This window comes from Stigmatopora argus, chromosome 1 (genome assembly GCF_051989625.1).
Source record: "Stigmatopora argus isolate UIUO_Sarg chromosome 1, RoL_Sarg_1.0, whole genome shotgun sequence".
Taxonomy (NCBI): domain Eukaryota; kingdom Metazoa; phylum Chordata; class Actinopteri; order Syngnathiformes; family Syngnathidae; genus Stigmatopora; species Stigmatopora argus.
The window spans coordinates 11,129,287-11,157,202 of NC_135387.1; the positions used below are offsets into that span (position 1 = coordinate 11,129,287).

At 44.0% G+C, this 27,916-nt stretch overlaps 1 protein-coding gene and 1 long non-coding RNA gene across 4 annotated transcripts in view; one reads left to right on the forward strand and one right to left on the reverse strand.

The window, feature by feature from the left end:
• Nucleotides 1–417: 417 nt before the first annotated feature.
• On the reverse strand, nucleotides 418–8,636 carry LOC144071278 (uncharacterized). 2 transcript variants are annotated; one of them, XR_013299592.1, is made up of 2 exons: nucleotides 8,500–8,636; nucleotides 418–3,851 (listed from the first exon to the last, which is right to left on the reverse strand). It is a non-coding gene; the product is annotated as an uncharacterized LOC144071278 (long non-coding RNA). The 2 variants fall into 2 exon arrangements; XR_013299591.1 differs by lacking the exon at nucleotides 8,500–8,636 and adding an exon at nucleotides 4,211–4,990.
• zeb2b (zinc finger E-box binding homeobox 2b) overlaps nucleotides 2,757–27,916 on the forward strand; it is a 54,397-nt gene continuing 29,237 nt past the window's right edge. For both annotated transcript variants that reach the window (XM_077596212.1, XM_077596222.1), the window contains exons 1-2: nucleotides 2,757–4,115; nucleotides 5,117–5,263. In XM_077596212.1, the coding sequence (XP_077452338.1) occupies nucleotides 5,191–5,263 (73 nt within the window). In that variant the 5' untranslated portion in view covers nucleotides 2,757–4,115; nucleotides 5,117–5,190. The remainder of the gene's footprint in view (nucleotides 4,116–5,116; nucleotides 5,264–27,916) is intronic.

Sequence of the window (27,916 nt, forward strand, 5' to 3'; positions counted from 1 at the left end):
GCAATGCCACCGACTTGGAAATATTTATTTTTCTTACTAAACATGTTTTTCCAGCCGTTGATTGGAAATGTAGGACAAGGTTCCTGCAAATGTACATTAGTTCTTTTCATGGTGTCTTTGTGTCCTGAGAGGATGTGCACTCATATTAAGAGCATGGCAATATGCAAATGAATGTTGAGATGAGAGATACAACAATTATTCAAATGTTTGATTAATTATTCAGCGGAGACACTGTCAATTATTCATTGGGCCAAGCGATAAAGTTGTGCCTTTTTTTCCCTCAGCAAGTAAAAAGTTTACTTATGGGAACATCTGACCCTGAATCAGAAGCCTTTTATACCCAAAATTACATTCACTCTTTTTGACTACTGCTGTGTTGATGAGCTTCCAGGTGTCCCTAATAAAGTAAAGTTGTCATTGAAGGTTGCATTAAATACTTTATTTACTCAATCCCGCATCAACAACTTCATTTAACATGCAGCATTTTGTATCTGTTTTTTTTTTTTGCTTATTTGAAACTGGTAGCGCAGTGTGTAAGTGAATAGCTGAGAAGATGCAAAATCAATAGCTCTCAGTGCAAACATTTGTTTGTGCTTGTTCTCCTTGTTCGAGCGAGAGAGATCAAATGTAAACTCTTCATTTTACACGTTGGAGGAGCTCTCACACATCACATGGCCTGGCCGTCACCTCCCGCTCTTTATTTCTCCGTCAATCTCGGCAGTGTGCGGTTGGCGGCTCTCGGAGCGTGGCGAAAAGCGCTGGTTTTGATGTTGCGAAGCTAGAAGACATAAACAAGTATAGAGGAGATTAGGTGATGGGGCTGGGGGGTTGAATGAGTGTTGCTGCCGCACAGTCAAACGATGTCATTTTTGTGCCTGTTTTTATTTTTTTTATAAGCGAACCGTAAAGGTGAGAGGTCTAACTCTCGTTGATTTTCTTTCGAACAAAGGTAGAAGTATCATTCACAATAGATGTGCTTAGCACAGTTAACTTTACACCTGCAGCGGTTTTAGAATCTTCAATTAAACTACCATGGATTTATTGGGAATGTCAGGTGAAACCAGAAAAAGCACCGGTAGAACATTCAAGCTTTACACAAGAAACCTGTAAACCTCTGAACTTTGTGACACGTTTGCTAAGCAGGCAACCAGAGGTCCCTTGCTGTAAAATGACACATTTTCTTCATTTGTCAGCATCTAAATACAATCTGGTTTCAACATGAATTACTGACTTAATCCAAATTAATATGATCAATTGATTTACATTTTACAAACATGAAATTATTGATCACAGTTTGGAGTGTACTCTGACAGCAATGCACAAAGAAAATCCTTGGTGTGGACTTTTGCTTTCCTAAATTTGTGTGATTCTTATGTGACTCCCACACGTCTAAATTGGGACCATAATGGTAGAGGAGTGGCGGCTGAGTCTTGTCTTGGGGCTGTGGCTGCCTCAGCGTCTTCACTTGGCGTGCAGCCGCTGTACATACAGAACACAAACCCTTGTATGAATTTATTCATAAGAGAAGCAGCCAGCATCACACGCTCGTATTTGTACATTTTGCTCAGTTGAGTGCAGCTTTGACGAGAAGAGGGGAAAATCCATACAAAAATAAACTGCAGATTGCATTTGCAACGTTGTACAGTGCCACATTTTCAGAGTGCTTGTGGTGCATTCCTGACCTCTCACCTTCTTGAAATTCATATGTTGCTTCTTTGCTGCCTTTTTTTTTAATGCAAATTCAATTGAATCTGAGTTTGGACCTCATCTGACAGACAGATATTAGGATTACATTCTTCTGCTTGCCGGCACATTAAAAATACTTGCGAATAGAACACATATTGATTCAATTTGACAAACTAAGCCTCATCATATTTCTTTGCTTCGACATTGCATTGAGCAAGCAGACAAACAATTCATCATCTTGTAATCACTGTTTTATTATCAAATTTACATGCAGAATAAATATTAATCCAGTAACGCCCCCCTCAATTAAGAACATATATGGATTAAACACACCGCCCACCCCCCAAAGGTCACACACGCTTAATCCATTTACACGCTGAATATGCGGCCACACGCACAAGAGCCCGCGTGCGTGAGGAAAGGCGAGAGGTACCACTTCAGGCCCGCGTGGATGAATGGATCTGCTCCAGCCGTGTTGTGTTCAAGTGTGAGAAAGCGCTACATCCGCCCCGCTTCGTTTACATGCAAATACCCTAACAGCAAATTAGCTTTGGTAATAATTCACTGGCGCCCTGATTCATGTAAAACGGGAGAAAACGTGGCCCCACATTAGAAAATCCCTCTCAAACTCACCTGAGTCCTTTCAGCAAAAATAAAAGTTGCCATATTCAACTCATAATGATGATGATAATAATAGATTATCACAATTTCAAGATTGAAGCTTCTACTTTCTTTTCTCTAAGTGTACCAGTAAGCCTTCATCAGAATTTTTATGTTATAAAAAACAAAAAAAGCGGACTGATTGATGATTTAATTACCAATCCAGTAGCGACCTGCAAAAGAAGGGACACAAAATAACCCTTTATTTACATAGCCAATCAATTCGCTGCGTGGGCGGGGCTTGCTCGCTGACACTCTCTCTCTCTCTCTCTCTCTCTCTCTCTCTTTGTCTGTGGATGTGTGTCTTCGTGTGTGTGTCCTCGTAAGATAGAGAAAGAGAGAGAACGAAAGAGAGAGAGAGAGAGAGCGTATGAGATGGTTGACTTCTTTAATAAATGTGGGGTTCATCCTCTTAAGTGGCCTCCAGAAGCAAGAATCACTCTAATAAACCTCGAAAATGTCGATGATATTCGCATAATATTCCTGCAGGGACTCGTGGAGCTCCGCGGACACTTTACGTCTCTTTATGTCACTTTATGTTTTTCACCTATTCTATTTATTATTATTTGATCTTTTAGTACCATCAGAGCACTTCTAAAATAGCTGTATGACTCAGTGTTGGAATATAGATCCTGATTTTAATGCGGAATCTAAGTGTATGTTTTAAAATGAATTTTATGATTTATCATCTCACGCAAAAAAAGTGCAAATGAGTATGCAAATCCTTCTTCCCCATGTTACATTTAACTTGTGCTCGCAGGCAGTGAGAGAATATGCTCTCGCAGATTAAAATAATACAATTACAAACGTTAATTTTAAACATCTATTATGCGCACCATTTCAAACGAATTCAAAAATTATTGACATAAAAATACATTTGTTACCACTGTTTTGTACAACACCAAAATGAAAATAAATGCAAGGATCGAACTGTTTCAGGTTCCATCAATAATTTGAACCAGTCAGTCACTCGGAGCAAAAGCGCGCATATGTACTTGCTGAATTAAACAAGTGCAAAAATCGCTCGACTTCATTTTAAAATAATAATAATAATAAAATACACATTATAGATTAAATAACTGCACATTTTGGCGATCATCCAACAGTTTGCGATCAATGAAACGAACTATGAAACGCACATTTCTGCCAAAAAACACAGTGTAAATAAATTTTTTGGAGAGGGGGTGAAAGAAGGAAAAAAAAAAGAATCCTTACGTGATTGTGGCTGCCGTGGATGTGCTTCAAGTTCCCCCCCGTGCACACACATACACACCCAAACTCGGCGCGGACATAGTTGGTTTCACTGTGCAAAAGAGAAGGATGGAGAAAGCGAGAAGAGCAGGAGAGGGCAACGAGAGAGTGTCGGGGGGTGGGATAGAGGAAATACAAAAAATATATATAAGAAGAAGTTGAAGCCAGAAGATGCTCACGTTTGGCTCCCCTCAATTATCCCCTCCCGTGAAGATAGGTGGCGTGCGTTTCAGGGGGCTTCTCCTCCGTGTGCACTGCAAAGAAAAGGAGGTGGAAAGAAAAAAAATGTCATTAGAAGAGGCGGAACACGTCAGTCCCGACCCAGGTTTGTTTCCTGGAGTGGGTGTAAGACATCAGTTGTAAACCTGCCCGAGCAGGACGCGCGCTCCCTCCCTCCTCCCAACCACGAGCAGGCTTTATTTCTAAGGCTTTATTATCACCGCTGGACCGGAATCCGCTCACCGCCGCGCTCCGGTGTCATCGGACCAACACCAACGTTTGTTCCCGTCAGCAAGCAGGTACGTTCTCCGTACTTTTTTATATCTTTAATTCGCACTCAAAGCAGACACTTTTTTTTTTACTTCACCGGACTCGCGCCTCACTTGGAACTTACCTGCGCAGGTGGGTGAGTGTCTTTTAAATAAACGGAGGGGGGAAAAGAAAGAAAGAAGGAAAGCAACCCATGCTTGTGCAGAGGCGGTCGTGGACGCTTCTCGCAGCCGATGCCAGGCACTCCTTTCTCGGGTTTTTTCCCCCCAGCGCAGCCCCTGATCTGCTCTGGTGGGCTCCAAAAGGACCAGACGACCCCGGTCCGCCCGGTCGGTCCACTTTGTTCCCACTTGTGTCATGTTGCCAAACAACTGACAGGACCGCTTGTCAATTCAAACTGATTCGCCCGTATTCGATCAGCTGGTTCCCACAAGCATATTTTGCGCTTTTCTTTGTGCGTAATTCGCGCATCATGTGCCTTCGATACCACGTTTTAGTTTTGTCCGTTTTCTGTAGTCGGGTGTCGGATCGATTTGTTATTATTTTAATGACGTGCGTGCATTCAAGGCAATTTCTTTAAAGTTCCGTTACTTTTCCCTCATTGAGGGTTCAAGTATTCACGCTCGTGTGGAGCTCCGTTTTAAAAAAAACGCCCTAAAATATAATTTACTAAGTTGCTTTTTTTCTCAGGGACGAGTTTCACACTGTAGCTGGATTTGTTACTTCAAATTCAAAGATAAATTATAAAAGAAAATTATGAGTTTTTTCTATTAAATGACATTTCTTGAACGTTTACACAACTTTAGACTAAGTTTATCTTGTTCCGTTGATAATTTACATCTGTTGTCATGGTGATATCGAACCTAGTCAAAGTATTTTTTTTTTTTTTTTCGTCTTTCTTGTGTACATCGGGCTGTTTGTTTGGTGGTCTTCGCTAACTGTCGCTGCTTTTGTTGGTGTGTGCGCGCGTGTTGGTGTGTGTGTGCGTGTGCGTGTGTGTGTGTGTGCGCGTGTGTGTGTGTCCCATCAGACTCAGACGACAAGCTGAATCCGAGCTTTCGGGTCCATGCGAGCTGCCGTCTGAGCCCAAACGCGCACTTCTAAATGAAGCAGGAGATGATGGCGGATGGGCCCCGGTGCAAGCGTCGAAAACAGGCCAACCCGAGGCGGAAAAACGGTAAGAGCTCGTCCCTCGGACCTTTTGCTGTTTGAGTCCCGTTTTGCCGAGCGCTCCAGTCGGGAACGGGACAAACGCGAGGGGAGCCTGCATCGTGTGACTTTTGGGGTGTGCTGTTGAGTGGGAAGCCAACTTTGTCCTGTTGGAAAGTTGTGCCAGTGCCGATGGGCCCTCTTGGCTGGGACGGAGCCGTCGTGGGGTGGAGTGGAGTGGAGTGGAGTGGACGAGCGTGGGGGGCTGCGGCTGCTCCCGTGACACGCGCGACTTGTGATTCTTTTCTTTTCTTTTCTTTTTTTTCCTATAATGCGCGTGTTGCCGTTTACTTTTACATATACGGTAGTCTCAGCACTTAATTCGTCTAAAACAGTTTGACACTGAAAGCCACGCGGTTGATCGCGTGCCCTCGTGACCGTTAGAAATAAAGGACTTGTCGTCTAAACTCGGACACTAATTGGCGCGCTGGAGGTGCACATTTATTGCTTTTCTTTATCCATTTGAGTGCACACTTTCCCACAAGAGGCAAATGTGCTGTGACATTTCCTGGCCCCGTTATTCCTGATTATTCCACACATACACAGTGTGCGTGTGTACGTGCGTGCGTGAGTATTTGCGCGCGCGCACGAGTGTGTGAAACGTGAAGGCTGCCATGCAGCTGCTCTGACCAGCTTCGCATTTTGGTTTCCTCGTAGTCTACGGAGTTGTTATATTTGTACAGTATACTATCCCTACAGATTATTCACGTATCGGCATCACATCTCATTTATTGATTTGCTGGATCTAAGGTCGGTAAACCGAATGCTCCTGTTCTGAGAAGCAGCAGTTGCATAGTTTAAACTTATTTATTTATTGAAACAAAATATTATATATACATATAAATATGCATATATATAAATATATATATATATATATATATATATATATATATATATATATATATATATATATATATATATATATACATATATATATATATATAATTTTTATTTTTCATAATTAGAAATATGTGTGTGTTATTAAACATACATCCCTTAGTTTTTTTTTCCAAATGCAAACATATTAAATAAATATATATATATATATATAGGTTATATGTTACATGCCAAAGAGAAGCACTGATGAAAATAGCACAGTCAATAATAATATATGACATGTAAGTACCCGGTTTGATAGAACCCCCACTCCCTACATTGCCCCTTTACTCTACTCCCCCCTGGGAACATCAAGTCTCATTGAGGTTTGGCCGCTGTCCCTTCGCTGTCCGCCTCGCTGTCCTATTCCTTGCCGCGGCGGCGGGTTTAATCGGGCAGGCGATTCAGGAAGGCCCGTTCGCGGACTTCACTTATTAATCAGATCCAAATACAAATGTGAAATCTTGCACCACGACTCTGTGACATGATGTCGCTTCATGAGTTGTTTTTAATTCATTTTGCCCTGTTTGTGATTCACGTGAAGGTTTTTTTCAGCCATCCAGCCAATTAGTATTAATGAGGCCTTTGCTCACTAAGTTGTCCAAGCGATGACATTCCCATCCAGATGACTGTTGGCCTTCAGGGCTTGAGGTGGCACACGGTAGCGCTCTCTGACCAATGTGTCATGTGATATTTAAGCAAGGCTCATCACATCCTCGTGCCTACACTCCAAAATGATGTTTCAAAGTAACGCACATAAAGTGAAAGTTGGGCCCTGGCCAGGTGTGGATGGATCAACGAAGAACGAAAGTACGTTCCACTTCTTTTGATCGTTGGTTATTTTCTGTCAATAGTAAATCATGCGATAAACTAAGAAACATTTTTGTTTCTCTCCTTCTAAATCCTGCATTCCACCATCTGAATCATTTCTGATTTCCCGCTGACCTATGACCTTTGTACATCAGGATGTCCCCTCATAACTACAGTATACTCAGATTACATAACAGCTGCAGCATAGTAACGCGCTTTACGTCTGGATGACACTGTGTGTGTGTGTGTGTGTGTGTGTGTGTGTGTGTGTGTGTGTGTGTGTGAGATAGTCTAAGCACGTATTGAGTGTACACAATGCCACATTTGTGCACGTCCAAACATTATTTTCTATTACAATTATTCTGCAGCCTTTTTAGAGTTCTATGGGAGAGAACCATGAGCGTTTGTGGAGGGCGAGCGTGTGTGTGTGTGGGGGGGGGGGGGTTATGGGAGTGAGACAAGGTGCTCCCCCTCCTCCTCAAGGTACAGGGGGAGGGAAGAAGGAGGTTTCGCAGGGCGCTCGCGGACAATTGATTGTCAGCGGTAATGTGTTTCATTTACATGTTTATACCGTCAATAATGGCGGGGGGTTGTCCGCCGCTCTATTCAGCGCCGCCATTCCCATACGGGTCGCCAATTGTGTGCAGCCTTCCACTCCTGATGGCTTCTTCTGTGCATAGAACTATTTCACGCCGCGTCCGTGTTGAAGGGATTATTCTGTTTGAGCAAGTGAAATAATTACGGCGAGATGTTCCGGGGGTTTCTGTGGCGTGGCGGCGAGGAGCGTTCTCACACCTCAACCTCATGCAAATAAGCAGGTTGTGACAACCACAAACGGCCGAACAAGAGGTCAGAGTTGTCCCATCACTAATGGCGTGACACTTTTGGATTTGTTCTTTCTGTGGCCGTGGTCTATACAAATACAAAAAAAATATATGCATATTTATGCATTTATTTATGTGACAGATTGTCATTCTATCTGTCTCGACTTTTCCCCTTCTCATTTAAAAAATTTAACCTTCTTTTTTACGTACAACATTTTCCGATATGACATTTTGTCTTCTTCCTCATCTGCTCTGATATGTGTCCTAGTTCAGCAGCATGTGTACACAGACGCACACCGAGTTGCTCGCACCTTTGATAAGACACATAAAAGCAAATAGTGTGGCATGTGGCTGGAGGGACACACACACCCCGACGCCACACGCACACACTAATGATCATCTCCTCCATCCTGGACATTGGAGAGAACCTTTTCATCCATTCTCCTCATCTTCCCCAAAATAGCCAAGAAAAAAAAATCTGATGCATTTTATTTTTACATATATTTTGTATTCCATTTTTTTTCTCATCCTCGACCACCTCACTTGTGTGAAGATTTTTTTTTTACCTTCTACCCCCCCGCCTGGCGGCCAGAGAACGCACACTCGCAGAGGCACCGCCGGGCCAGACCCCTGACACGGCGGGTCTTTGGAATGCCTTAGGTACCATTTCACTTTGGCTCACATCAATGCTGACCTGAATGCCTTTCATATCTGATCCGCCGCGTCTCTCCTGGTAAACATCCCCCGGGGGGAGAACAAAGAAAGGAGCTCCTCTTCTGCCGCTTCTTCTTCTCCCTCTTAATCACAATTCAGCCCCTCTCGCCGCCAGCAGCAGGGCTGCACATTTGCATTCAGCATCAGAAAGGGGGCCGAGATGAAAAGGGGGGGTGTGAGGGAGGCAGATGAGGGAGGAAGGGGTGGCTGCTGGAGAGAAATAACTGGGCTGTTTGTGCTTGTTTGTTGCCGGTCCCCTGGTTACAAGCCTTTTATAGCCTCCCTCCTTTAGTGGGGGCCCGGGCCCCTCCTGACACACAGATAGTGTTACGAGATGGCGTGCTCGCACTATTCGTGGACACTTGCGCTTCTTAAGAAGAAGCGGCGGTCTTGTGCATCCGTGAGCAGGTGCCGTCTCATTATTGCGGGGAAAGTTGTGACCTGCAAACATGGGCAGGTGCCTCACATGCTCCGTCTGTAACTGATATCTTTATCGTGCACCTCCCAGGCGGAATGGATGCAAATCTTGAGCAAGGATGGGGAGATGTGAGCTGAGGGAGGGAATCATGTGATATGGATTTCTTTTTACCCTTTCTTTTCCTCACACAGAACTTTTTTCCCCTTTTTGGTTAAGAAGAAGGATTATCGGTACACCTTCCCTCCCCCTCTTCCTCCTCCCGGCCGAGCTGCGCAGGATTTAGGCAGATTTACTTCAGCAAACACCTTTGGACACTGGTGGGGGTTTGGGGTGCTTGAAGGAGAAAGAGTCTGTTTGCAAAAGGGCCCTTTTGTTCTTCGAGGTTCTGGATAATGCCTCACCCCAGCAGCCGTGATATTAACCCCTGCTTTGGTGGGACGGGGTAGTTGGTGTCAGGGGCGGGAGAGGGTGTGGGTGGGGGACAGCATCACGTCTGAGAAGGGTGCGCGAGGGTCTTCAAACACACACTCACACATGATGTCAGTGCCAAAAAAGTGACAACTGGCCAAGATTCAGCCAGCAGAGATACAGCCGGGAGTTTTTCACCGAGTAGCTGCGACCATGACTGAATTTAACCGGGTTGTTCCCCACCATCATATTTTTGACTCGTTAGTCTTCACTTGTTGTCAACACATCCTCCTTGTCCACCTGACTTCATTTTATGTTGCCTTGTTTCCCCCCCTCCCGCCCTTCTTTCATTGTAACAAAACCAAACACAATTCTAGACCTCAATGGTCCGGTAAATACCTGCACACATGCGTACACGCGCCGTCCACAATGCCTCGCTACGGCAGGTTGATGCATTCAGAAATATCACGCCTCATTTGAGTCAAGTGACAAGTCTTTATGGGGCCCATCCGGCCCGTCTCATCCTGCTGTTTGTTTTCCCTCTGCTGCAGTATCCCACATGTGATTTTCAACAGGGCATGTATGGGGGAAAATGTGGTGCAAAAGTAACTAACTTGTGCCTGCCGAAATAAAATAGATCTTGTAATTGAATTGAAGTATTTCGGAGGTGTAGCCGGGTAATTCTTGTATTGACCAAAATTGGCCTTTTTAGCAACCGGCACCCACACTTACCCTGAGTATGAAATAATTTTGCAACTTATGAAGTGCAGCATTCTGTTTATTTTGTTTGTAGAGCTACTGGGTCAGCCCTTGGAGCTAAATTCCACGACAAGACAAGTTTTCAACAAATAGTTATATGTTATTTTTGCTACAACTACAAATTTACAATATTTAAGAACATTAGAACTGGTTTCTGCTTCGACCACCAAATGTTTCTTATGCAAGTGCAACCTTTGCACCAAATTTACTTCCACATTCAACGCTGTTGGCTCTTTCTATGTTGAGAAGGAAAAAAATAAACAGTTTTGTCTGAACATCAGCAAGACGATAAAATATGCAGAGGCTTTTTGTTTCTAAAAAAAAGAAATAAAAAAAAATACAAAAGCTAATCTTTTCAATTGCCCATCAGAAAGATGTTTTTTTTTCCCGGTTTGACTTGCCTACACTGCTGTCTGGAGACATGACACCTTTGTTCAAACAAACACATTTGGAAAGTCGTTCACTAAGCATTTCAAATTTGCGCACACACTCTTCTACTGCAGCAACGATGTTGATGATTGTCAGTGTGTCTCCAGGCAAGGTCAACAGGACATGCAACAATCAATAAACGGTCTGTCGAATTAAAGCATAGTCATATGTGGAACGCAGTGCCTTCCCCCCTACATGATACTACCTTTAACACGTTAATAGAACATGCTATATGAAGCGGGATCACTTTGCTCCATTATTCACCAGCACCCTGCTTGCCATCCACCTCAGAGCGCCCCTCTCGTTACCTTTTTTTTCTAACGAGGACTCGCCTGCGCTGCTCTGTGCCATCACATGGAATTCAGATGTGTTATCTCGCTTTAATTGCGGCCGATTGCCAAGTGAGATTAACAAAATTAGGTCGTTTTGCGGCTGCACACATTTCTCTGGCTTTCATCTCACCACTGATCAAGCGGCCCGCTAACCGGAGGTTGCAGCCTAAAGAGGAAATGGTCAGAAATTACATGCGGCCTCTCTGTTATTCAAACATACATTTAACCTCTGGCAAGAGTGAGTCAAGGAGAGATGAAACGTAGATGTGGGAGGGGCGCAGGGAGGCAGCACCCTTTGCTTTAAATGTCAGAAGCGGCACAGCGCACAGACATGTGGAGCAAAGTCGAGCGTGGTAAAAAGTCTGAGAGGTGAATTTACGTGTTAATAGGTTTTGACTGGATAGGGCGCCCCCTCCTCTGAATGCCGCGTGTCCCGCTGCTGTCAAAGGCAGATGTCAAACAAACACCTCCTCAGGTAGCGGGGGGATAATCACGCCGACAGGCCTGTCCACCGCCATTCTGACAGGCAGCTCAAAGCGACACCGCAGAAGAGACGTCTGCACTTTCAGGTTGCACCTCAGAGGAAGTGTTTCGATACGTGTTTGTTGCCGTGAGGCTGACGTCTGATATTTGTGTAGCAAAGGCGGCAGATTTCTTTGCTATCAGTCGACTTGATGCTTCAGAATCTTGTCATAGGTTGGCTCGAGAGGTATGGCTGAGCTCAATTCAGGTGTGGAACACCATCCGCCGCACACCAACAAATAAAATATGTTTTATTTTTAGAGGTAATACAGTTAATAACTTTAGAACTTTATGAAATTAATCTTGAGATGGAAGATGTCTGATGAATCACTAAACTAGACATTAGTTTTCCAAGCAGTCCTCGCTAGAAGTTGAACTTCCGTGCCACTTAGCAGCTAATTATTGCCACCCAAAAAATGCATGATCCCCCACCACCACCATCACCCACCCAGGCAAACCACATCCTTATCGCCCGCATTCCACAGATAAATTGCACCATGTTATTCTTTACCTCTTCTCAGTGGTCAGTGTTCTATGTACTGTACCTTGTGGGTTCGGTGTCATTTTATTGTCTTTTAAGTTCACTGTGTTCTGTTCAATGCCTTTTTGCAATGTGCTTCACACAAAACGAATAACTAAAAGTACCAAGGCGTTGCTCAAGTTTTGTGGAATGCACTTCCTTTCGAGCTTGAAGTGGGACACTATAGACTGTTTATGCACGCATTCAACTAAAACTACATTGTACCTTGGCTGTTTTTATATTCTATAACGATTTGTTTATTGTTTATTATGAATGAATGTCTTATTGTTTGTGATGGTATTATTTGTAGTGCCTATTATTTGTAAAATGTTTTGGGTGAGAAAATTGACATTTGGAAACCTAAATCTAATCAGTAACATTGTGAATGATTTTCTTAGTTAGGAAGTACTTTTTACAAGGTGCAAGGTAACAGTATTCCTGATATTTATTTTCCTGCGTTCCTGGCTGTGTCCTGATATTTCTGTTCCTGCATTTCCCGACTTGGCTGCGACCTCCGGAAGCGCCAATCACAATTGGCTAATGTTATTATGTTTGCTAATTAGCTGCAGTGACTGGCAGTGACTTTTCGGTAATTAAAGTCATGAAATATTCATTTGCGCTACCTTTGCAGCGGCCATATTTAATTGTGATGATATTCTGGCAATTAATACCTTTTATTGGCTAACAGAAATCCTTTTTTACTTGCTCTTGAAAACGTGTCAATTGCTGTAATTTTAAAACCGTCAGAGATATACTTTACTTCAGTAAGTTAGGGGTTTGTATGTCTAGTAAAGCCCCTCCCATAAGCATTTCATGCAGCATTACTAATTGGTCACGATGTCACATGGTAATGATTTCCATGAAATAGAGAACACAATGTGTATTTTTTTAACTCACTCCCTCAGTCACACATTCAATCATTCGCTCAGTCGCTCACTCGCTCACTCGTTCACTCGCTCATTCGCTCACTCAGTCACTCACTTGCTCACTCACTCGCTCGCTAATTCACTTGCTCACTCGCTCACTCACTCACTCACTCACTCACTCACTCACTCACTCACTCACTCACTCACTCACTCACTCACTCACTCACTCAATCACTCAATCACTCAATCACTCACTCACTCACTCACTCACTCACTCACTCACTCACTCACTCACTTACTCACTCACTCACTCACTCACTCACTCACTCACTCACTCACTCACTCACTCACTCACTCACTCACTCACTCACTCACTCACTCACTCACTCACTCACTCATTCACTCACTCACTGATGAGGACTTTGTAATGAAACTTTTAATGTCTCTGGCTGTTCCATTGCCACGTCATAGCAACTCAGCAACGTTCTCGCTACCATACAGTATATTGTTACTAACGTTAGCCTGGGATAAGCGAGGGTGATTAGGTTTTTAATGCCCCCACCCTCCCACCACCTGTTTTCAAATAATTTTACGGTTTCCGTTCCTCTTGGCTGCTGCATCTTCTCACACCACTCTGTGCTTCACCTTCTCCTGTCTTCATCATCCTCTTCTTCCCCGAAAGCCCTCCTCCCACCACTGTCCCCACCCCGCCATCAGCTTTGCAAGCTGACGGCTTGATGACCGTTTCGACAGGCCAGCATTGAGGTAAAGCAGTGTGACGGCAGAGTTTTGTTAAGCTCGGAACAAAGGCTTGGAGATGCCGGGCCGGGCCATTGTCCCGCGCACATATTGGCCTCTTTTGCCGGATTTAATGCTCTGTTTACCTTCAGCCAGTCACTGCTAATATTCTGAGAGATGGTCCTTCCTGTTTTATGCACTTTAGGGTGACTGAGGAGAAGGGAAAGTTTTATTTTGTGTGAGTGTGTGTGTGTGTGTGTGTGTGTGTGTGTGTGTGTGTGTGTGTGTGTGTGTGTGTGTGTGTGTGTGTGTGTGTGTGTGTGTGTGCTGGTCTGCGTGTGTGTCTGGACTGTCCCTTGCATGCTCTCTGGACAAACTGAAAGCAGTGCTCAGTGGGATTAGAGAATGAGTGTTGTTTTCTTTTTTTTGGTGGTGGGGGGGTCTGGTCATCGGACAGAGAGCAGGGGAATTCTGGGAGTTTATTTTCCTGAACATGTTTTCGGGCAAGTCCTTTTACATTTTTTTACTCAATGCAAATGTGTAAAAGTGGCTTTTCAAAAAACAAAATAAAAAATAAAATAAAAAGAAAGGGAAAGATGATTGCCACTTGCAGCTCTTCTGGGCAAAGCGACCCTATTAAAATTATAAAGAAAAAGTGCTGCCGTCTTCAGATAACATGAGATAGTGGTATGCATTTGTTTTAACATTAGTTTCAAAGCTAAATTCCAGAGCAATAAAGTCGGACGAAGATGTCATTGTGGAGCCCAATGTATCTTTGACGAGGTTTTAAAGATTGTGAACCGGTGCCAGCAGAATCCATCTGTGCTGAAGGGTGGAGGACTTTGATTGGTTAACATTGCTTTTTTTAAGGTCAAAACCCTACGCCCCACAACAAAAAATTAACAATGATTGACAAGCCAAGACACTAATTGTTTTTAGGGAAGAAAGATAGTAAATCCTCTCCGTCTTGCTGTGGTAATTAAAGGGTTAACTGGATCAAAGAATGCAAAGAACTTGGTGTTTTTCCCCCTCCTTTGGCAATGCAGTTACAAAATTACAACAGATAAGAAGTGAGCAGTGTTTATGCAATCAACCTAACCAAGAAACAAAACAATTTAATGCGGCAAAATCATCATTCATCTGCATTATAATTGCCTCTCTCTCACACATCTACCAACATGCTTAATTAAAATTGTGATTAAATGCGGCTGCAGAGCCTGCAAAGATACACGCACACACAGAAACCCCACCACCTAAACAGGTGCTACATGGTTTAAAAGTAACGAGAAGAAGCTAATTAGCATTAGAAATTGTCAAATTGCCTGCAAGAATTTGTGTTAATTTCAGTCACTGATGAGGTAATTCATGAGGGGGAGGGTGTAACATGAGCATGATTGCAGCAACACACAAATATGCCGTGCAGGTGAAGCTGTTGGCTAAATACTGACATTTTTTTCCTTCACACACAAACTCACCAGAAAACTCGGAAGTTATTTGAAAATTTGACTTTAGTGCACGTGGCTTGCACGCGATCCAAAATGTTGGTTCTTCACATTGCAGTGCAAGTCAAGGAAAACACAACATTAAGCGGGTAGCTCGGAATCCTTTTTTTTCCACCCGGCTGCGATCGGCGCTCCGCTGGGGATGTTGGCCATGGTCCTCACTCTCCCTCAGACTTTCCAGAACCTTCACAGATATTGCTGATCTGGACCTCTCATGTTCACCACTCCTAGTAATTACCTGTCATTGTGCATCATTATAGTTGGCGGCGTTGGATTTTCGGATCTGGAACGAGACAGCAAGCCAAACCTTTCCACCATCTTGGGGGAAAAAAATTAACTGGCTGCAAACAGTCTCACTATAGCCACACTTCTTTTACTGGGTGTTTGTGCCGGCAACATGGCGGTTGTGTTTGTAGTGAGCTAATTGTGTTCTTGAAATTCTGGAAAAAAATAGACTTCCTACCTCTGCAGTTGGACATGTGTAAGTAGTAGAAGTAGTAGTCCCCTTTAGCTACACTAGAGTTTCTTCGTGATTATTTCACATTGCACCCCCCTCTTTGGAACAGGTCAGCCTGTAAGTGACAAGGTATTTCGCTGTTTTGTGAACCTTTGCCAGACTGATTGTTCACTGCAAGTGTAGTGTAACTGAGCTGCTTGTAACTCGCCCAAGTGTGGAAAATAAGATCGAGGGCTGATTTTTTTCTCTCTCTCTCCCTGCCATTGAATACTCCGCCCCCACCCTTTGCCTTACTCCTACGCTGCTTTCTTGGTTATACACCGATAGTGAAAAAAGATACCAGGAGTTTAGCTTGTGCTCCTACGTAGATTTCTGTTCCATCTGACAGCCCGCCAAACTTCAGCCAACATTTACACTCATTCCATGTTGACCCATGACCGCTTTTGGCTTCTGCCTTGAGTCACGCCAGGCCTGTCGACATACTGTAGGTCAAAAGCTTCTCTTTCACGTGTTTGCTACTGAATGTGACAGCTGGCCTTACAAAGAGTGTCATAGGGTGTACAAAACCTCAGATGGGTAGTTGTTTTTAGGCTTCAGATGTAATATTTGGTTATTTACAGGATTATATTAAGTTAAATTTTCCTTTCATTCCTGTTCAACTGTGCTTGTCCTTGTCAGGGTCACAGGTTGCTGGAGGCTATCCCCGCTGACTTTGAGCAAAAGGCGGACTACACCTTAAACTGGTCGCTAGTCAGTTAGGTGCAGGGCACACAAGGAGACAGGCAACCATTCACACTCACAATTACACTGCCACTGACTGGGAATTGATCCCACAGTGCCCGCACCAAATTCAGTCAGAAAAAAACACGACACCATCAGTGACCACCAATTTTTCCTCACTTCCAACATTTTGCATTCACTTTTGATTTGTTGAACTTCACCTATATGCGTCAATTTGTGAAACATCGCTCAGATTGTCACAGATTACTACTTGAAGAAAGCCATTTTATTTTTATTTTGTCTTTAAATCACATCCTTCCATTTTAAAATCTTGTTTTGATTAGTGTTGAGTACCTGTTGTGCTTTTATAATTATAATTGTTTCTGCCAACTGGATATTAGAGATAATATTATTATAATGGCTGGAGCCACCCAACTTGTGTAACAGATGTGAAGCTGTGCTTTGCCTCGCACACATCGGCGTTTATCTTGCAGCAGATGGAGGAAGCCTCTCGTGTGTCATATTAAAAACTGTACCTTGTTTATGGCCTGAGGCGCAGTGTGGAGACAACTGTGGATTTATCAGACAAAATGGTACCCTAAGTGTCTCTCTGTGATTCAGACATATTTTTCTGCGGGAGTTCACACGGCTGATGTGACGGGATGATGGCGCTTATGTGAAAGAGATGTGTGCACAGTGACAACAAAGCAAAGACGTGCAGGGAAAAGCCTCGTGGAAAGCCACTGAGAGTCGGAGCGGTAAACCCGGCGGTCGGGGCATCGCTAAAATTAGTACAGCATTACAGTGGGGCATGGGGGCGGATGGGGTTTGTGGAATACGCGCATAAAACAAATAAACAAAAAGAATCCTTGAGTGAATTTATGTGCACATAATGTGAGCGCGACCTGTGAAGTATGCCAGGGTTCCTCAGGTAACAGGATTACGTGGGCACATAATTGATCCATTCTGAGGAGAAATGACGGGCCTCTAAAGAGGCCACGGCTTTGGAAATGCAGTTTATGAAACAGGCATTCGTAAATTCAAAGGAATCAATACGTCACTTTTATTACATCTCCGAGCCAGATGGGCGTTAAAGGGGGTGCACATCTTTCCCGTAGTCTCCATCACACCTCACCATCTTTTGTCTGTCTTTATTTTCTTGCAGCCTTTGCACATTTTGGTGCTTTAATGCAGTGCACACTGTGCTTTAATATTAATAGTCATCGCTGTTTTCTTTTTTTTTTCACTCAACAACTAACAACTACATTAGGCTTCCATGTTAAAAGAGCCATGTCGTTCACCCTTGCTCTTCAGGAAGATGTTTTGAGGGACTTTTTGCTCTTGTGGTGAATGCAAAGATTGTGTATGTCAGAGCTCTGGCAGTTTTTTTGTTTCTTTTTTCTTGAGACTGCTCGACGTTTATGTGTGTCTTGGAAATGTGTTACATAGGTCATCTCCCGCCCGCTGTTCTGTTAGTCCTTAAGTCCTTGAGTCTCTCGTTTCTTCTTATCTTACTGATAGGTAGACTCCATCAAGGTTCTCAGTTTGTCCCTGAGACCTTTATGTGTGTAACTGCAACTACATGTGGAGATTTTCTACTTTGACTTTACACAGTTTTGTTGCAAACAGTAGGCAAGTGGAGCCTATGGCGTCATAGTAACTTAGGATGGGCGAGGGGGGGTGCATCCCCTGTCTAAAATATGCACGTTTCATATATAGAAAACGGCATCCCGAGCAAGGCTTAATTAGCATCCCGAGCTGTAATGCAAATGAATAATGCAGCAAAGACTGATGCAAACGGATAGAAATGTAAGACGCTCGCAATGTAGCTAAGAGAGGAGGTTATAAGAAGAAGCCTCCTGATGCCACCCATCACTTGGCGGCGGTGGCACAATTAGGAGGCCCCGCTTCCCTGGCGCTTGCCAGGATTCTCCTTTTCCCATTCCAGTAGTTCATTTTCAGAGTCAGTAAATAATAAGAAGTTGGTGATGCTTGCGTTTTTAATTCCGCCTCCCCCCGCCGCACCACACTTTCCCCTTTCTCAGTTCACTGGGTGACATCTGCTATCAATGCTAAGCAGGTGTTCCCGTGCAAGCAGACATGCCCCCCTGTTTGTGTTTCGCCATCACCGCCACCGTGCACCCAAATGAGCAACGTGATTAAGAATCCTGTAAATTTTTGAAAGGAAACGGATGGCTGCCCGGCTAGAACGTAATTACACCGCCGCCGACATCCGCAGCTCGCCGCCGCAGCAGCCGGAGCCAAAGCAACAGAAGAGAATTAATAATATATAATGGCATCTTTGCTAGTAATTCATAAATGAAATAAAATGGAGGTGTATCCGCTGATAAGAAGCCCCTCCTTCTCTGCCGAAATGGATTCGATTATCTTCTACGATGTGTTAACTCATGGAGCTTTACTTCATATCATTTTGGTTTTGAGCTCATTTATTTGCTAAATGGGGCCCGTGTATGCTCTTCTTTCTTCACTTTGCTCTGACATCATGCATGTCGCCGCCTTGGACGATTACCTCTGGCGTCTCAAGTGGCATCCCGCTTCCTTCCCTTTAACTTCAAAGGCCCTCGCCACATTAAGTTGGCTAATTTTTTTCATGTGCGCCAAAGGAAGCACCACTATCTTTTCTCGTGGTGACAGACCAAGGGCGGCGTGCTGCCAGTCAACTCTGGGGATGTCGACTTAAGGTGAACAAGAGATATGCCACTTTACTTTTCCAGGCCCAATCGAGTCTGGATGTAGCCTATACGAATGTGGGTGCAACTCGATGATTTTTAAGCATGTCTCTTCCGAGCCAACTGAACCTGATCACGTGAATATTTGCCGCCCTCAAAACTCCATTCTGCTAACCTGATTTTGCCCACAAGTTCACTTTACAAAGGTGTTTGTAAAGACTTGGGATGAAACAGGCGACTCCTCAGACTGCTGGGAACTGAATTGGGTAACTGCGTGCTACTGGGTTGCGATGGCGGCGGTTGAGGGGAGTCGGTGGGAAGCAGACGAATCAAGGGGGCGATTGTGTCTGGTGCCAGTCAGTCGTAATTAAGAGCCCGTGGCGGGGGGAGGGTGCATAATGGGCAAGGGTGTATATACACACTGACGGACCTGGAGACATCACCTCAAATGCACATTAATGTGCACAGTGACACATCCTTAAGCCGACTCTTTTATACGGAGCAGTTCACCTGAAAATAATGGCGGCGGGGTAGGGGGATGCAAATGAGGCCTGAGGTTAGCGTGGGAAAAGTGGAGCAGGGGGGCTGCTAGGTGATCCTCCGGGCAGAAGGGAGGGGGCTCTTTGTTTGCAACCTCCGTTTAAAAATACCCACCATGCATGCACCTCCCCCTTCGCCCCCTGCTCTGTGTCACCTCTGCGGCCTCCGGCTCGGTCGAGCAGAGCGAGCCGGTGATGTATGGTTTGTTTAACAAAGAAGGAGGGGTCAGGTCTTTTATCAGCCAAACACAGAATTGTGAAGACATTATCGTGCCGTAGTATCATGTTTTACAACAAATGTTTGAGTGACGTGAAGCTACTGTGTTCACTAATGTCACTTTCCTCTTTTCTTTTGTGGGTCCTGCTCCCTGTGAACCTTCTTGGTCTGAAGCAGGTAAGACAGGAGTCCTCAGCCTTTCCCCTTGCCTCATCATTATTCAAAGAGCTGTAAAAACATGTTTGTTTGTTGAAAACAAGACGCTCAGTGGCGGCAAACCTGTTTGATGGCACCACCGCTATACCACTCTTACTCTATTATTATTTATTGGCCATTCCTCTCACCTCCTCTCTTTCCTTTATCACCTGTTTAAATAATTTCTAGAAACAAGGATACAGCAAACATGTGCACATATACATGGATATATATACACACACACATGCACGCTTAGCTTTCGCTCATCAAAGTTTAATCGCTGCCCATGTTTCAGTTTTTTTTTTCAAATAAAGCACACTTAAAAGATGTAGATGCAAATGACAATGCATTATTCATGCGCTCTGGCAGCACTTGTAGGTTTAAACATTTGCGAGGCCACCTTGATGTCAGTAATTACCTTCACCGTGTCTGGCGTTGTCATGAATAAGCTATTTCCTACGAGCAAAGGCCGTGCCTGATGAGCTTTTAAAGTGGCTCTACACCCAACGTGCATATCGCCACTCCCGCATCTGTGACTCCAACATGTGGTGGTAGGCCGATGCTGCTCTCAGGTTCACGCACGTGGGGTCTCACCTCTGTCTGAGTTCACGTAGAGCCATTGGTGCTTGTTAGTGATGCACTGGCTTGTCAATGTCAAGGTGTGGGAAGTAACTAAGAAATTTCTAATTTATGAATTTGTTCTATTTTTGTTTTCTTATTTTGGAAAAGATGTTCTTTCTACACATTTATCAAATTATGAATATTTTTAAACCTCTTTAGAAGATGAAATGATATGAAAAATACAGAAATAAAGAGGAAGGACGTTCACCACAGTTGGGAGTTAGGTGGTGGGTTGTTTGAGATCCCTGAAAAAAGATCGACAGCAGTGAATTGGAGAAACGTGAACTACGGTGCTAAATATTAACCCCCTATGGCCTGATTAATCAGAATAGCTCCCCTCAAATGTGTTGTTCAAAAATGACAACTGTTTCTACCATCCTGAATTGCAAAAAAACAACAACAACAAAATCATAAAAGTATTTATAAAAAAGGAACAGCTCCTTTTGCAATTTGTCAGTTCACATTTACAAAGCTGGGGAAACACATTGTTTGAGTGTCATATCAGTATAAGCCAAAGCAATGTTTTTTTTTCTCGGCCGAGGACTGAAACTGATTGCGTATTACATAGTATTGACTTTTCCACTCAGTTCAGTGTAGTCTTAAGTGATTGAGTTCAGTCAATACTTCTATTGAACCATTTTTCTCAACAAGTATCTGTACTTCCATCTAAGTACTTTTGCCTGCTCTATGTATGTTATAGCTGTTTGTTAAAAACAATTTTTGGATGACCTCTGACAATGGACCCGTGAGTTGCAGGTTGTCGGAGTGTCAGGTGTTAAAACTCCATCATTATGGGCCACTTGACAACCTGCCGTGTTATCTCGGAGCTTCTGCCACAAACACATGAACCCGCACGCTGCCGTGTTACCCCCCAAGTGAAAACGGCAGGAGAGTGAGTCCACCGAGATTACTGCGACGGCGTGGAGGGAAAACAAAGTAGTGTGAGCGTTCCTTTCCATCGTCTTTACGAGCCGGCAGAAGAATTAATATTTAAACATTCTAATAACATTTGCTCGCCTTCCATGCACTTTCACACAAAGCAACAATATTTTTCACCTGAGGTAACGCCATGATTTGTCTTCCCATGCAGCACAATTTCCACACAGCCGACCCCCCAACACTCACCCACCCTCGGAACCTATTTGTGATTTCATCCTTATTTCTCACACAAAACAGAGAAAATATTCATGTAGAATATTGAAATGAATTTTGCCCACATACTGTATGAGCAAAAATAGTCAAGACTGCAGGAAGCTTGGGCCTCCCCTTGAGGTGCTTAACGACAATAGTATAATTTTGCATCAGAATCCAGTGCAGTAGCACAAAAATTTTGCCCAGGTGTTTTTTTTTGTTCCTTTGTTTTATCTATTGCTTTTAAAGCCAGTGTAACGAGGACACCACTTTTTAGGCTGTACTTAAACCCTATATATATTTGCACATGCGGTGAATTACCACTGGCAGTTCTCTCAGTTTAAATGGATTGCCTGTAATGGCTGAGTTATCTTATTTCATGTTTTTGTTTTTAATTGATACACTTTGCGTCACAATTATTCTCAAAGGCCTGTTTTTTTCATAAAGGGTATAGGAAACCATTTTTCCCATTGGGATTTTGAAAAGAAAATCAGGAAAATGATCCACTTGGAGGAATCCTCGGAGGTATCGGCATTGAGCCCTGACAAGCTGCACGCGCCACATACGCCTTCAGGTTTTTCATTGATCATGGACCAGCAGCAGCTAAATTAAATGACATAAAAAAGAATTATGTGCTAAACCCCACTGCGTGTACGCAAGAGGTTTATATTTAATAGAAGCCAATTGTGTAGCCATTTCACCATGCAATGCGTACACAAGCGCTCATAAAAGATCAGGTCGTAAGCCGTTTTCCGCATTTTATGCAAGGTGCAACGCCGGTGGATGATTTTTTTTTTTGGCACCTGGGGGTGAAGATTAAAGGCGACCTTAAGGTGGAGCAGAACCTTTGTGTTGGTAAAGATTACCTTCCTTTGATACACGATTTTTCCTCTGGGTGTTCTCTGGGAATTGTTGCTGTGCTGCAAGCTATCAGTAGGTTTATTGGAGAGGACATTCATGCTAGGAAGATGATGGCCAAATTACTCCTGCAATAGCCCACTTTTCGGTAAGGCATTTTGTGAGCTTTGCTGACATGAGTGCCTTGATATATGTGATTATCTGGTATGTGTTGTTGTAACGGCTCCAAACCCTAACTCTCTATGGGAGAAATCCAGACCCTCCAACCAGGAATCTCTAGTCCTAAATCATATTGATTCCTTTAAAAAAAGAACAGGAGAAAAGGCCCTTTGCTGCCAATCTAAATTAGCACACAGGCTTCAGACTTGCCAACCGCTCTACTTTTGTCCCACTGCCACCAGGACCCAACATGTGGGCTGTCAAGAATTCCGTCTAGACTATCGAGCAAGGGGATTTAGGATGAGGACAGTTGGAGCAGATGACTTTCACCAATTAGATTAAATCCTCTGCTAATTTAAGGCAGCTCTGCGTCGCCCCTACTCTTGAGTCATTACCACGACAAGACATTTATACCCAGAGTGGCCTTTTGCAAACGTCCTGCTACACATACTAGGTCCGAAGTAGTGCTGTAAAGGTGCAGCTCAGATCTATCCACATCCACTTGGGCCTCTCAAATTAAAAGATGAGAGCCAGATGATAATATTCAGATAGCCGCCAACCAAAAAATAAACGTGTGCTAATATGAACTGTACTAAAGGACTCATTTGCTTCCACATTTTAGTAGATCCTTTTTAAAGTAGATGACCCCATCTGACTCTGTTGTTGACTCAAGACAACCTGCCCACTGACAGCCATGGCCATCTCGGTGGCAGGGACGCAGTTGCTCTTTTTCAGAGAAGGGCAAGCTGGGGTGAGAGCGTTTGGCGACTGGGCTGGGTTGTGGGAGTGAGGGGGGTGCTTCTATACTCTGCATAACAATACCTACATCTGTCCGCCGTTTTGTTCTTTGTGTTATTATGGGTTGCCTTTGTAGCCCTGTCTTGGTAACAGGAGGTTAGAGGTAAAGGCGGTAGGTGGGGAGGGGGGTCTTGTGACACAGCTTTTGTTGTGCTTCCATATTTGATCCTCTTAGTAGTTTGCCATACCTCAGCCTCCTCACTCCTACTCGGCCACCATTCTTACCACATTTAAAGCAACAAGTCCCTGCCCCGTAGACTCTTTAGTGTGCTACGTGAACCCAGTCTTTGTCTCTTTGCAGCAAGGAATAAACTTTTCTTTGCACTCACTCATCTAATAATCAGTGCATTTCCCCAATGAGGCAACTTTATGGCATCAATTTGTGCAGAGTGTTAAAGAAGAGAAAAGTTTATAGCCCCTCCCCCTGGCATGCCTCTGGAAGGGCCATTACAGGCCTTTTATTGTTTCAGAGCTGAGGTCATCCTCTTGCTTGGTGCGGGCCAAACAAAGGCCACGGGTTTCATTGCAGGCTCAACTGTGTGAAAGGAAACACGCTCCAATAGTATTTGATTCTGACAGATAGAGCAGGCAACCTGGTAAGGAAACAGCCGCCCTAAAAGAGCGCTTAAGTCACATTTTCTTTATTCTGAGAGGCTCCTTCAAAACATTTTTTTGTGCCCTCGAGCACTGCGGCCAACATGTTAAGTACGTTTGAATCAGGATGTCATTCCTTGGTAATGGGCATCAGAGAGGCAGCAAAGAGAAGTAAAAGGGGAGGGAGGGGATGACCCTAACTTGGTGAAGACAAACAGGATTCGGAGTGTTTGTTTGTTGTATGTCTGACATGCCTATTAGATGTTTGCCCACACTCAACTTCCCTCACCAGTAAATAAAAGGCTCATCTTTGTCAGGGGTATTTCTAGCCTTTGTCTCTGTGGTGATGACCTTGGTAATTGCAACAGTAATTACAATAAGTGGCCGTTATATTTCAAGGTGCAGCGACCTTCATTATCCAAATCAATTTGAGTCACCATCAATTTGATAACTCACCGCATGCCACACTGTATGGAAGACACGAGGCTAACATGGTTGTCGTCCACCATATAATGGAACGCAGTAACTGAGATTGAGCCGGCCTGCTCTCGGTGCTGGCGCCAATCAATATTAACAGCTCGTAAAAGAAAAAAATACGGCAGACGCTCTGCCTACTTAAACAAAGTGCTACATACAAAGAGAAGTTGCTGAAGATGCACGTAGAGGGTGAAAGGTCAACAAGTGTTCAGTAGCTCCTAAACATTTGTAAGATCAAAAGCCCCCATTTGGAAGACGGTATTCAATTGTTTGCAGACACACACTGCTCTATTGGCTATCACAGAGATCCACATTCATAGCTCGCCACCTGTGTGCAATCCTGCCAAGGGGCGACCTCCGAGAACTCTTTCAGTGCCACACATGCACCGCTGTTGAATTGTGCACCTGCGTTGTGTTGTAAGTGTGGCCAGGCATTTTATCAGTTTTAAAGTGTGCGTAGTTTGTCCACAGTCGAGCTAATGGTCTTAGACGGCACTTTCAAGAAAGTTAGAACTATTGGCTGTTGTCTACCTGACTCATAGTTTAAAAAAAATGATGGTCAGCACCAGTTTAATTCAAAATGATGATGCTAAATAAATATTTCCTTGTATTTCCCCTGCTACTGATGGAACAGCTGGATGTGCCAGCATCAAATATTGGTCACAACATCAGCTTCACAACAAAACAACTTGTAGACTTGTGCAGCCAAAATTTGTTTGTGATCACGTTTAGCCAAATCCTCCTCCGCCTTCATGCTGACGCATCACCCTGGACAAAACAGCAATTATTCTGCGACTTCATCGCCCTGGGTTGGAAAAAAATGTGTAATTGTGCATGTTTACAAGTTTGGCACACCTGCAGCTCATCCCTCGCCTTGAAGAAGCCAGGCACTGCCAGCCGCCGCCGTCTCTGGCTGTCACTGAGACGAGCACAGAAAGAAAGGCGGCGAGCGGGGTGAAGTAGCGAGAGAGAGCGTGGCTCTGTTCACCATTCTGCCAGAAGCCTCCGACTGGCTTATTGCTGTGTATGTTAAGAATCAGCCTTTTACAAAGGCGTACAATAGAGACAACATTACTTCCACAGTAGCCTCATTATTTCTTTGCCGCCTACTGTACCTTCTGCCCTGCGCTGGTTTACACTCTCCTTGCGTTATTGTTGGGCCATAATGGCACCGGGGTAGTTCTGCAATTCCCTCATTATTTAGCTTATTAAGGCTGCATCAACTCTATAATCGTGCTGCATTTGGTGTCAAAGGGGGCAACTGTACTGATTTGCCACATTTGAAGGCGAGACGGGACTGCGGACTCAATCCTCCACGCACGCAAGCGGGATGAAATTGCTCTGCAAATATAGGCAGTGTGTAAATGCCCCATCATAGCTGACACACAATGCCTGCCCTGCACGAAGCACCTGACAGATAATTCCGCTGATTTGGATCTTTTATCACCCTTGTGTGGCTGTGCAGAATCACAAAACTTGGTCGCAACCTGGCTTTTGTGACACAGTGAGGTTAGTGTAAAATAGATATTTTGTTTGGCACAACACAGCTCGTGGCAATCGATTGAATTAAAAGGGTTTGCTTGATTTGGAGGGGTTTGCAGCAAGAGAATAACACAAAACAAAAACAGTTTAAATTTGGTTTCCATTAGAGTTCTTCTGGGCCTGATTGTCTCTTTTTCAACAACATCCAGCAGATGCTGAATATGCTGAGGCCCAGGGCTGACTGAGGCTCCCTCTCTCCATGTGATGTGCAGTCAAATATTGGCGGATGATTGGGCAATTAAATAATGCACCTTGCTAAGATGTCAGGCCGGAAGTGGCGGGCTTGCAGGCGCTCAGTAACGAAGGCTTAATGACTATTCATAAGTGATTTTCACTATGCCGATCCACTTGACTGGGAAGCTTTGCCCTGGAGAGTCAGCGCTGTCACTTTCTCTCACCTCACAAAAGCGCCGCCATCGACGGTGTAGCATGTGAGCGAAAAATTACCCATAATACTGCTGGGGGCTGATCTCAGGTCTCATACAGGAGGGTGAGTGGGTGAGGGGTGCAACGTCACACATGTGGCAAGTACGTTGGATTGATGGTGGTTCGTCTCTTCTTACACAGAAGGCTTAAAAAATAAACATATAACGCTGGTCATTACCACATGAATTTAAATGGAAGTTCTTCTGCAACATCAAAAACACATTCATAACCTTGAACTGACAAAGATGGAGGTCCATCAATATCAAGGAATGAGTTAACCTGATCTAGGGCAATCAACCACCCAAAATATGCCCTGCTATAAATATCCGACGGAATTAAATGGCTCTGTTGTCTGCGGATATCCCGTCCTGTTGAATTGTGAAGTCCCGTGTACACTCTCCCTCATTCCCGCTTCAAATTCCACATTATCTGGCTGTTATCGACAGGCATCATTCACCTTATCTAAGGTAAATACAATAATGGGCTCATTAGACCCTTGGCTACTTGGCATGCATGTTTGCTCAGCAATATGAGCGTGTCGGGTCAGCCGCGCATGTATGTGTGTCTGTTGGTGTGTGAAATTATGCTTCCAGTGCAACTCGGCGGTTCACTAATTGAATAAAGTACCTGGACGAGGCTGACTTTTGCCTCTGCCCCTTCAAACTAAGAGTCACGAGCACTTTGTGGCATTCAGCCAGAACCACTATCACATAATTAATCTGCATCGATCATCTGGTTATGGCAGAATCATTGAGTCAGGACATCGCCAGCTTCAAATGGTACTTCAACACAGGCTTCTCAGGTTCACTAGAGAATGCTTTGGATGTTAAACTAGAGGTAAAATGTCAGTCTCGGGTCATACAAGACTCAGAGGACTCACCACGTTGCATGTCGACTTCTTGGCATAGATTTTTTTTCTTCTTAATAAGAGTGTGAAATGGAGGCCGCCTTTCCTCTCTTTATGTCCATTGTTAGCAACTGTCAGCACCTCCCAAAATAAATTAACTGATTGGACTTTGAGTCAAGAATGGAGTTCTAGTTAGACCTCCAATTTAAACGTAGACATCAGAGAGCCAGAATTAGTCTACTAGGACTGTATGTGTGAAGGAAGTGAAGGCCGGAGAAGTCTTTTCTTGGGTCACACTAAGCAGTTAGTTGAAGTAGCAGCTTATCACTACCATTGTGATCATTATTATAAAATTTAGCAATATGGATGATATTTCTGTCCCCAGTACTAACTGCTCTGCACCACAAGCTACACCCCCCCTCCCCACACACACACACACACACACACACAGACCTCCACACACACACACTGTGCCATGCACACACCATCTCAACACCCCATCATTACAGAGTAGCATCTATCAGATGGGAGCTTAATTAGGGCTGTACAGCACATTAAGCAAAAGGAGTAGCCACGCTCAAATATTTATAAGGTTGAGTATATTTATGATCTGTGTCACATCCCTTATTGGA